This window comes from Gymnoscopelus braueri (assembly GCF_963280865.1).
Source record: "Gymnoscopelus braueri genome assembly, chromosome: 1".
NCBI classification, from domain to species: domain Eukaryota; kingdom Metazoa; phylum Chordata; class Actinopteri; order Myctophiformes; family Myctophidae; genus Gymnoscopelus; species Gymnoscopelus braueri.
This window is the reverse complement of record NC_137603.1, coordinates 45,958,666-45,971,468: the sequence shown is the minus strand read 5'-3', so window position 1 is coordinate 45,971,468 and position 12,803 is coordinate 45,958,666. Positions and strand designations below refer to the sequence as shown.

The following is a 12,803-nucleotide window of genomic DNA, read 5'->3' as shown; positions in this document are numbered from 1 at the left end:
GTGCTGTTGTATCTTTTGTGAGAAGAGCCAACTTGTGCATGGGAGCCATATATGTTTCTCTCTTTCTCCTTCGATGCTGTATGGTGCAAGCCATAGGAATTCGTGGATTTAAGAGCAGAGAAGTGTACTCGTGGAGAATGCAAGTGGATGTTTAGAAATGATGTACTTATGGAGTCCAGTGGGCACCCGGGTAAAGTGCTCCCCCACCACTGTGGTAATGGGGTTTGATTTCTCCACAGTGCCTCCGGCTTTGCCGAACACTATTGAACCATCACTAAGTCCTGCAGCCTTTACCCCCTTGTTGCTAAAGGCATGATTACATGTCATGACTGTGTAGCCACAAAGGCGGACACAACATGGTTCTGGTTCAAATACCATTTGGCGTCTGCAGACGTGCACGCGTTTAAAAGCAAGCCCAACACAGGCTAGACTCAATACAAGGCCAGAACCTAGCTTCAAAGCTTCAGCAAAAATATAGGCCCTGCTATCAATTATATTTCAACTCATACAGACAACATTTAGCCTGGCACAACAAGGAAAAACAAGGACAAATATTCACTGTTGCAATGGTTTCTTTAATCACTCTCCGCCAAGAAACCGGCGACCGGTGACCTTCTGATTACCAGACAGCCTCTCTGCTCATTCAGCCATGGCCACAGTGGACAGGCTATGGTTTGCATTACTTTGTTAAACAGACGAGGGCCTATACTACAAAGCAAGTTCTACATATCCAGGATATATTTTCATTATTTGCCTTCACCAGCGCTAACAACTGTAATCACACTAAACAGTCAAATGAAGGTGGTCATAAACTCAAGTCAACCCAGGATTTTCCAATCTAGCTATATACACATACACAAAAGAGCCAGTGTTGGCAGCACATGATCAATGGCAACATGGTCAAACTCACTGGTAGCAGAGCAGTTTATTTTACGAATGAAAAGCAATGAATCATATTAAACAAATATGAAGAATAAAAAATCACAGACTGTTGTACAATTTGAAGTTCAAGGCTTATCACTGTGAATAAGAAATTATGAAAAAAGACATGCAAACCCGGTCCAATAAAATGGACCGGCTTTGCAAAACTTCAACAATCTTTTTATTTTATTTCATGCATGTTATGAGCATCACAGGCTCTTCCTGAGACTTCTTATAATAGCATTTAGATCATTAATCTGACAATAATTGCATTTGTATATTCCATAAAATGTATAGGTTGCTGAGATGGATTCCTATAATGCCCATGTATGATCATTTTAAGTTGTAGACCTCAGCGTAGCCTTTGTTTAAGGAGACGGCTAGTACGGTAATAAGTGAACCACTGTCGTGACCCTGAACCTAGGGTTAAACCAACTTAAATCCAGCTTCGTAGTACAGACTCCAGACCTAAGTTGCATCCATGACAATTATGAACATGCCCACAGCCTCATACCCCCTCAAATCAGCTACTCTTTCTGGAGCAGAAGGGTGATCCGTTTTGGATTTTATGTTATTTCAGTGATACGACAAACAGCATGAATTCTTCTTTGGTGAACACAAATGTTTTGCCATAAGTATGTTTTGAGGTGCCAGCTGTGACAACTTAAGCTGAACCACTGGAGACTATTTTTGTTTTGGGGAACAATAAGACAAAAATACACCCCATTGCCCTGCCTATATTCATCAGTGTATGTCATTTTTTTGGGGGGGGGACTTAACGCTAAGGTGGGAAGCTGGCAGATGATTGTGTTCTTGGTTGCTGTGCTAGCCTCCTACAGTACCAGTCAACGCACCTGTTCAGCAGAGAGCAGAACTGAGGGATAGCATGTCCCCCTGCATGCACAGCGCCCTCCCAGTGAAACTCCTCACTGTCAGTTAATCACTTAATCCTACTGTAAATGCACAAATGCGTTTGTGAGAGTGAATATGTCCTTCGCATATCTCAAGAACCGACTGGTGTCAAGTTGGTTGGATAGGCGGTTGTCCATACTGTATATGGGCATATACTGATGACATGGGGGATCTCCTTATATGGGCATAAAAGGAGCACATGTTGACAGACGGGTACAACCGGTACACTGACAACAGGGGCATGCATTCCCAAATTGCATCGTTCCAGAGTTGGCTTTTTTTTTTCAATAACAGATGGATTCAAGTCTTGACTTTGTTAACAGGTCTTGATGCTGCCTACATTATCTTTTTATAATACTATAATAAACTAACTGTTTTACTATATGACGTTCCTAGAGCCAATAAAATGTGTTTGAATTTTTCAAGAATAATAAATGTAAGTGGTATGTCCACAAACATAAATCATAAGTTAAATAGGCTATCCCTGATTTTAGTTGAGTCTGCTCTTACAAAAAAAGGATCCCTCCTAGAAAATAACGAGGCGTTGTCAAATTCCCCATTACTACTTTATAATTATGTTTAGGCTATGTAGGCTGTATAGGCTACAGTACACAGAATAGAAAAAGTGAAAGCCTCAAAACAGCAAATGAGAATACATGCAAATGGGATGTACATAAGACAAACAAACATTATCATTAACATTCTTAAGTTATTTTGGCCATTATTTACACACTGCATTGGGCACAAGAGCAGCAGCAAACAGAAAAAGCTCCTCAATCTTGGATAGACCCACCCAAACTGGTACAAATAATACAGAACAAAATTGTGTGCAACCTCCAACCAATCCCTGCAAGTTGGCAACCCTGCTTTACCAGATAGCAGTGCGCTATTACCTGCTACAGTGTTGCCAGATGTACAATAATTATCGTATTTGAATGATCATTTTACCCTCTGTACGATCAATAATGTCAGATATGCCCAAATGTACGATCATTTCACCATACTGTATCACAAAAAGGTGCATGAATTTACTAAATATCCTGGCTGCTGATTTGGGATCCGGTTTGGCTTTTCACAATATGTCAGGGAATCAGTAAATCTGACCCTAGATCTGTACTTGGAGGCATTAAAAACGTTGGTCGCCTCTTTCCAGTCCAGTTATAGGACTGCTTTTATTTAAGTCAATTCCAGGAAGTTGCCTGCTTCCACGCTGTGTATGTTGCTTTTTTATTAAGTAGGCATGTGAAACAAGGTCGTTTCTCACAATAAATACAATATTTTTGTGAAATTACATATTTACACCTGTAATTTATCTTCTTTTGCTGTGTATGATACATTTTCTTTAAAATACGATAATCTTAAGCCTCCGGTACGATAATTTAATACTTCTGTCATCTGTGCTATCAGATACCAAGTGGTTAGTAATAACCACTTGGTACCATCTGACAACATACCATACAGTCTGCTGTGACCTGCCAAACATAAGCTGGTCTACTTGTCTACTGGCAACTGGCTGGTCATAACACACTGCCAGCCTGTAAGCAGTGTGTTACGCTACAGTCATGCAGTATGCCAGCCAGTGTGCTTGTAATCTGACAGTTAGCACGTGTGCCACTGTATATAATATGCTGTACATTAAAGCCAGTGGTTGTATGCAGGGCATTGTCTGCTGACACAGATGCTGACAATGAGAGACCCAAAGACACCTGGGGGCCAGGCGGCAGGTAAGACTTGACACCTGTCAATCACCTGGTTACTAACGGCAACCAGACGTCCTCCCGCCGCCACATCCTCCTTTTATTCCTTCATTCCTTGGTTTTTGTTCCTCATGCTTTCACGCAAGGCTGCACAATTAACTGGAAGACAATGTTTTTGTTCCTCATGCTTTCACGTAAGGCTGCACAATCAACTGGAAGATAAATGTTGTCAAAGTACCATTCTGTATCCTTTCAACCATTTTCAACCTTATCTTCATATCATTGGTCCTCAGTAATGCTCAGTATGAGACGGCACCATTTCTGTACTCACTCTGTGTCTCATAGACCATATTCACACGGCGGCCATGTTTCTATGAAGTCAATGAAAGTAGCCACCCCGGGTGGTGGCACTTTCAACGTTAAATTCCAATATGGCCGCTGTGTGAATATGGTCTATTGGTGGGCTGTGGACAGTGCAGAAACCTGCCTACCAGTGACATCATCGATGGGGATTCCCAGCTGATAGAAAGTATTTCTCTTCCTGGAAAGTTAGCAATCTGAAATAGAAGCCATTGTTAATTATTTTGTATTTATTTTTGTATTATTATTATTTGCTTTTGTGTGAAATAACCAAACCTGCCTACCGATGATGTCACTCTGAGACACAGAGAGAGTGAGTAGACAGAGATGGTGACATCTTATAATTATTGAAGATAGGTTGAGAATGGGTGAAGTGGCCCTTTAAAGGTACATGAAACCCTAGGTTGATTTTGTCGTTTTGGTTAAACTAGCAACGGCAGATAAAAAAATGTAATATTGGCGATGCAGCTAATTAAATTAATAATGGGTGTATGTGCCCAGAACAATGGGTGTACCAATGTAGGATGATTGTAATGATAGTATTGACACACCAAAAAATAAGTTATCAGAAGTTTTGTATGATATAGTTATCACCTCCCTTTCTGAAAAAAAAAAGAAAATAAAAGGTTTGGACATCGGAAGGAGCATGTATTGCGCTTAAGACAGTCTCCTGAATAGTTGCACTATGGCATGCAGAATCCCTGGGCCACAAATTCTTTGGAGAAAACATCTAAAGCTACAATCCAGGACATTATTAAGAGTATCTTAATATAATGTAACACCTCTGCAGTCACTGGAGGTGGTCCCTCCCTACTCCTCCATTGAAAGAGGACACCAACTGGATGGCAATGTCAATAAAGCTATTTGAAGAATCTGCACCAAAATGAATACTAGAAGCACTTTATTTATTTTAGTTCAGATATTGTTGAAATGACTCCAGGGAGGGAAAGATAAAACTTAAGGATTGTAGCTTTAATTGTATTGAGAACAAATAATTTTTTTAACGTCATCATTATTTTAACATTATTATGTTTCTAATTGTTTTCAACCACTGTAAAAGTATTTTATTTGTATATTTTTTGATTCCGTGCAGCCCTACTGTGTCAAAAAAGAAAGAGAAAAAAAGCTGACAGTCATTTGGAGGTGAAAGGAGGACATGTTTTTTTTTTCCTTTTTCTTTTAAATCTTTGATCTCATATTAATTGTCACCTCTAATGTTGGCATGTTGTCATCACAGTGTAACACTGCACAGAGAAGGGGAGACATTCAGACACTTTCAATTCTCTCCAGTCAAAAGATAATAAATGCACACTGATATGTATTCGGTAATGAGACCAACCAAGGTTGGTTATTTCTTATTGTTTGGATATGATCATTTAGTCCTGATGTTTTTAGTTTTTTTTCTCTCTCTCAATGTTTGAATATAAAGATCCACTAGATTGGTTGAATTGAAAATGGAGTGACCTGCCATACAGCCTGCTTGGCCGTTGCTGTCCGAGGCCATCCTGGCATAAACAATTATGTGTATACAGTACTGTATAAGATAGGCTACTTATGAACACGCATACTTTGTACTTTCTGCAGTGTTCAGGTAAAACTTGATTTCTGCCAGGAAATGTTTACTTTCACTTGTTCTGGGATACTGCATTCCAGACATATTGGACAATTAGAATTTCCGATGGAATCTTCTAAATCCGACCACCATGTGTCCCTCGGGAAAATGATGTGCTTTATCCAACCATTCCCCACTCTACAGTTAACAATATATCTATTGTTAGAGAAACTTTGCATGACCAATTACAGATCAGTTTTATTAGATACAAGAAAACGTGGCACTTCACGCCACACTCTCAGCTTACCTGCCGTTCCCCGGGTTATTGCACTGACAACCCCACACTTAATCGTCCACGCTTCTTGTTCAACGTGTTCAGGTTTTGGTAGAGAGAATTGGCCAGTGTTGAAGAAATAGGCTCTCAATTCAAATACATTTTATTAAAGTACCAAATCACAACAAGTTGTCTCAAGACACTTTACATATAGAGCAGAGACCCAACATTGTCCCACCCTGAGCAAGCAATTTTTGTGACAGTGGCAACAAAAACTCTCCCTTGAAGACCCCGTAAACAGGAAGGATGAGTATGAGTAGGCCTATAAGCAGTAGTATGCATAAAAAAAAGTCAGAACACGGAATAATATGTAAACCACCTATAAACCACCCAGCCAAATTAGAATGATAAAAAAACTAAAATTGTTAAGCATATACAATGTGGTTTCAAAGTCATGAAAAATAAGCTGTCATTTTTTCGCTAAGGGCTGAAAGCAGTGGAAGAATGTTTCTTTGAGAAGATGGCAATGCACTCTAGGGTATTGCATAGACACCTTAGCAGAAGACTGGTGTAGTTAGGAATTATGCCATCAATGACACTGATGACATCACTGAAACTCACCTGAGCGTGTCATCAGGTGAGGTGTTTAGCCCCGCCCAGAAAACTGCTCTCATCAGGGCATTTCCTGTTTACAGGCTCTTTAACTGGAATCTATATGCCTCTATATTCCTCTCTCCCCCCCCCCCCTCTCTCTCGCTGATCAAGCTCTCCCTCCCTCCCTCCCTCCCTCCCTCCCTCCCTCCCTCCCTCACTCTCCCTTCCTCCCTCCCTCTTCCTCTCTCATTGATGGTTACATATACTTAAAGAGCCACAATGATGAGGAGAAATGTTTTTTAAAAATAGTATTGATTCTAAAAGTAAATTTAAAGACTCAATTTGCGCTACCATTTTCTCAACAATTACATGCAGTCAATGTCAGTTTTGAGAAATCCTGCCCAAGTTTCCTATTAATGACAGAAATGTACTCCCACAATAATACTGTATGTGTTTGTGTGAACATTCATGAGGGTTGTGTGCATACAGTAGGCATCTGCCAACATAGTTGCATTTAATGAAAACTGTTCCTTGTGCTCTAACCACCCACACAGGGAACTGTAGGCTCATCTGCTGCTCTCAGAGTATGACGATTTTGAGCAGCGGACAAAAACTCCAGAAAAACTTGATCTGAAGTAACAGATCGACGGAGCACGGAAACCAGTGCAGTAGCATAAAGGCTGATAGCAGCTATTGCATATCTATGCTGTTGTTTGACACATATACTCCTCTTCCTGTGTGATTTTGAAATAGAGAAGTTAAGACATGCACCAGTTCTCTCCTATTTGTTTGCATTGCTTCCAGCAGACTTGTTGCTATAACACTGTGGCTGGTCGAGAGGGGCACTCTAGAGTGGAAGGCAAGGTCACCTTCGTACTTACACCAATGTCTGATTTATACTTGGTTGCATGCCATGTCATGCACTGAAAATAGTCGCTCTACAAAGCTAGAAAGAGATATTATGATCATTGAAAGTAATTGGAAGGAGCGTTTACTACTTTTCAACTGTCAAATGGGTTATAGAAGGTTTATACTACCCCTTTCAAATGAATCAGATTTTGGAATAGACCCATTTATTCTTTATTATTCCGATCATTTGTAGACTAAAAGCTCCCATGTAAACCCAGCTACTGTGATTTTGGGCAGGATAGACAACTATTCCAATAAAACTCTGCACCCTGTATATTTATTAATTTTTTTCTTTTTTAAGCCCAGAGAACGGAAATGTAGTCTCTTCACATTCTATCATGTTCTCTAAATGATTCTGTCCTATGCCCTAAAACATCGTTCAGATGTATTGAAGAAGAATATAGCTTTGTTGAATGAAAAATATTATTCAGAACCCAAAAGTAGAACTTAAAATGTGAAGCTTGAGTAACAAATTATACAAAAATGTTTAACACTTGCTTTCCAGTGGATTTACTTTGCCCAATTGGCATTTTACCATTAACATTTTATCGATTCTAACATTCAGATTACTTTTTTTTTCAGAAAACAGGATGCTGTTAGACAAAAGTGTGCGTGCGTACGTTGCAGTGATACACTGCAGAGTAGTTTTGTAAAATAATTGGTTGAACATGCAGGGAAGGCTTAGTGAATTCCCAGGTTTGGATCTCCACCAACTCTCTCTTTCTCTCTCTCTCTCTCTTAATGAGGTCAAAGCAGAAATGGGTTTCCACCGCAGCATTCCTGCCTGCTAGTAATCCCAAAGGGGTTGGAACTAACTGATTACATCTCACAATATTACTGTAATCTACCACAATTGTAGTCTGATTATCAGTTATTGTGTATCTTTATGTTTAACAACCTAATTTTAACTAGAGTCCCACACACACACACACACACACACACACACACACACACACACACACACACACACACACACACACACACACACACACACACACACACACACACACACTCTCACACCTGGAACCTGCCCAGTACAAATACAGTCCTCTGTGGTTGGCCACTGTGCAACATCAATAGAGCAATTAAGGGTTGATTTACTGAAATAAACCATTTAAGCCTGATTTATACTTCCGTCTTACAACGCTGTGGCTGTATACATTGGAGTATAATTATAAAGCATATAGGCCTATTTTTTTGTATTTTCGTCTATAATGACATGCCCAATAGGGACACCAGGGCTAACCACTTTAACCCTGGCGTAACTATTTTCGACATGTCATTAAAGGCAAAAAATACTAGATAAATCAAAATAAAACAAACAAAAATGTTCAAAGATTTGTGAAAATAACAGATCTACAAGCTTACAAGTCACAATGTGGCGCATTGTGATCTTGTAAAACTATTTTGTCTATTTGTCATAGGACAAAAAAATAAAAGTGTTTTAGGTTTGGACATAATGACACAGGAGTTTGGAAATCAGAAAGATGATATGTACGCATCACACATACACAAAAAGCATGATTTGTAGCTCACATACCAGGACATGCTCCTTTTTAGGACTTAAATACCTCTTATGTTTATAATATACATCCCTCATATGCTTAAACATCTGCCCTTGTGCCATCATTGTTGCCTATTGTAGGAACTATACTGCAATAAATAACGCTTTTAGTCTGTTTTATCTTGAGTTAACTAGAGGTTCGGGCCCTCACATCTAGAGTTCAGACACCTACGTCACACCGCCGATCCGACCGATATGCCCATATATGGAGATCTCTCTATCTGTCATTCTGAAGTGATCTTATAGAAGATCAACATTAGACAATGTTGGTTCATTAGATAGTTTATATTCTACAGCAGTCCAAATCAACTTCAACTTCAGTTGATGTTCTGAGTTGGACTGCTGTAGAATATAAACTAATAACTAATCTAATCTAATAAACCAACATTTTCTGGAACAAGAGGCATGAACAATCTTAACCACTTTCAACCTGGCGTTCCTTTATAGGTGAAAATGTTCACAAATGAACCCTAACCATTTGAGTCAGTCTTGTTCCAAAACACTTAGGGCTGCACGTATCTTCTTAACATTTATTCTATTGATAACGTTTTTGATTAGTATGGCAGTACGAACGTATTTCATTTTTTAATAACATGAAAAAATGTAAATTTTAAACTGAGTAAATTGATTAGTCCGACTAACCACTTATTTATCTATATTATACTTCATCACTCAAAATCACGATGTGACGAGTTGTGAGCTTGTAGATCAGCAATTTTTTATATTTTTGAAAACCACGATTTTCCCTAAAAATCCATATTTTAAAATATGATTCAATACATTTTTTGCACCCCTAAAAACACTGCTATTTGTGTTTCAGTAGCCAGAAAAGCAAGGTGTGTTTAGTTTTTTTGTGGTTGTTTTCTCTGTACTGCCAACTGTTTGTCTTTGTTTTTCAGAACACGCCCCAAGGTCCAGTTCAATGGCTATGCTGGCCATGAGAGCTCCAATGGTCAGGCATCCTTTGAAAACCCCATGTATGACACCAACATGAAACCGACGGAGGCCAAGGCTGTTAGGTTTGATACCACACTCAACACAGTGTGCACTGTGGTATAGCGCAGCAACCTGACCGCAGCCTGGATGATGGTACGCTCCCACTCCCATGTTGCGGTCCACAGCATGGTTTAACCAAACTCAACCGATGGAAAGGAAGACTTGCACTCGTCAACTGTGTCCTCGAGTGCTGGTCCATTGTCGGCGTAGTCTGCACAGTAATATCATTCTGGTACACCTGCAACCTGGACAATGTATCACCCAATTCTTCCTACAGTGTTAGTGATACAAATCTGGGACAGAAAATAAAAATGGCGTTAGGCTGACTTCGTTATTCAGGGGACCAGTGCTTGGACCAGCCATTCTTTTTTGGGACAGTTATTTAAACATCAAGGAAGCAGAACAAGAAGAATGTACGTGGAACCCAACAGAACCTTCCATCGAGAACATCCATGGAGTTGTTGACTTCTGCCAAACGTCTACATGCAGAATCTATGGTAGTGCTAGGGCTGTCTGTTTACAGTGGTGCAGATCTAGAATACCTTCACCACGACCTGAACAACGGTTAACCAAACCTACCCCTCATGCACCCACACATGGTTTGCACAGTAATAGAACCCACCAGACTCCCCCTCTGTAGCTGACAAAAAAGGCTAGAACAAGGCCAGGTTCCACCCTCAGGGGAAGCACATCCACTACTCCTAGGGCTGGGCAATACTGTATATCCACATTGTATCGATGTCATGATAGAAGACTAGATATCGTCTGGGATTTTGGATATCGTAATATTGTGATATGGCAAAAGTGTGGCCTTTTCCTGGTTTTAATCACATAAGCTTTTATTTTATACTTTCAGAAATGGTCATAAATGTTCAATAATATCAAATATAGCAGATCTACAAGCTCACTATGTGTCGTGACACATTGCAGCTTGTAGATCAGCTATTTTGAACAAGCTCACAAGATCTACAAGCTCATTACGCGTCCCGATGTGTCACATTGTGAGCTTGTAGATCAGCAATATTTTTGCTATTTTTGAAAATGTTTGACAGAAAAAGAAAATTTATATATCATCCCAATGGTATTAGGTAAAAAAATAATCCATAACGCCCAGCCCTAACTACCCCTCATCTAACTCTACTGTTGGAGTGACCACCACACACATGGAATAGTGTTGTTGAATGGAATAGTGTTGTTGAACTCTTGTGCCTGAACACAACCACCATCATTGGTGCTGGACCAAAATCTCCAACTGGATTTTGGTCACGCAGGAAAACACCAGACTGGAATGGATTACAACTGGAACTACATCTGACTGATCTGATGAGGTTTGGTGTGATTCACAGTCCAACTGTTCAAACAGTTATTTACCACTATGTGTGAGTATGTGTTACTCCTCTGTAGCACATGAGATTGTAATCTAATACTGGTCACTTTAATCTAAGTACTAAATTAGTACTAGATACTCTTCAATGGAATTAGGGATTCCAAGAATAGTGCAGCACTGCTGGGTTTATGAGCAAATTACACACTTTGGTCAAAAAATACTTTGTAGTTTGTTCTAACCTGCTTAGAATATCAAATGGGTTAGGTCTACTACATCAGCACAATTCAGAGTCAGATAAGCCGTCAGTGACAATAGTATACTGATCCAGTGGTTCTCAAAGTGAGGGCCGGGGACCCCCAGGGGCCCTTTCAGGTGGTTCCCAGCTAAATGATTGACAGTTGGGAACCAAATGGACCCTTATAGGTCAGTAACTTTGGGAGTGTGCAAATAGAACCAAGTTGATCCATAAGGGTCCCTTTAGATCCATTCGTACAACTCTCAGAGTTATGGAGGTCTAATTCATATCAATCTGGGGGGTCTTGACATTTAAAAAAAAAAGTACAGGGACCACTGTACTAAACTGAATTCCCAATGGTGTTCCTGTGATTGGCTAATATTTTTGCTCACTATATCCCCCCCCCCCTCCCCCCCAAAGAAAACCCTATTTTCAAATACACATTTCTGAGCAGACACTCTAAATGTTTGGACTACTTCTTCATAAGTACTACTACTACTAGTCCTCTCACTTTAAACTAGCTGAGTACTAGATATTATACTAGTGCAAGACAGATGGTGCTGAACCAGAAACACAGGCATATTTCAGACATTTTAATGTCAATGTTGACTTGCTGGGCTCTTTTACAGACACATGCCCTGCTATGAGTCTAAAGACAGGCAACTGATTCAGTTCCAGGATCAGTCAGGATCCTGGGCCAGGTGGCAGAATAAACAGCATCCTGGAGGACAGTGGACTATTTGCCACAACCTGCAGTGGACTGTTGCAATCAACCGTGGCCAAATGCAGGAAAGCTGGAAAACGAATCAATGACAACGGGTTTTATTTTTTTCTCTACCGATCTGCCACAAAACAAATGGACGCAACACATCGAACAGACTGACAGAGAGACTGACAGGAATAATACGCAGACAGACGCGGACACATAGACAGACACCTCTGTTGGTAATGCTGGAACAGACAGGCGAGGGCACGTTGCTACAGAAACAGAGGAAGTTATTGTCTATTCCAGCATTTTTCTTCAGTGAAGATAAAGACGAACAGACAATATCCTTAAAAACCCTAGCAGCTCAATGGGACCCCCCCCCCCAAAAAAAAAATAACCGCTGCTGGGGACTCCAATATATAAACTTTATATGAACTCTTAAAACCGCACAAATTTTGCACTAGTGTGTTTTTTTGAATGGGTTATGAACAAATGAATCATTTTTTTGGGGTCTGAAATGGGTTTGAAAAGGAAGTCATTCAAAAGAAAAGAAATTTTTTATGAAAAAAGACAAACTTCTATCTTTAAAAAGATCACAAATGACTAAATACAGGGTTACAGAGCGTTTGTATATACACATTTATATTGTTTTGCACCCCTGTTAGCAGGTGTGTTCACATGCGATACCATCGTTACCTTCTGTAACAATAAACTGTTAGTTTATTTTGTTGCCATGACAACAACATACCCAGTGGT

At 39.8% G+C, this 12,803-nt stretch overlaps 1 protein-coding gene across 1 annotated transcript in view; it reads left to right on the top strand.

The window, feature by feature from the left end:
- LOC308074200 (CUB and sushi domain-containing protein 1-like) overlaps positions 1 to 9,842 on the top strand; it is a gene marked incomplete at its 3' end in the record, with an annotated part of 656,606 nt that extends 646,764 nt beyond the window's left edge. The window contains exons 74-75 of the mRNA XM_080413541.1: positions 3,492 to 3,557; positions 9,683 to 9,842. Coding sequence (XP_080269667.1) covers positions 3,492 to 3,557; positions 9,683 to 9,842 — 226 coding nt within the window. The remainder of the gene's footprint in view (positions 1 to 3,491; positions 3,558 to 9,682) is intronic.
- Between the last annotated feature and the right edge of the window lie 2,961 nt (positions 9,843 to 12,803).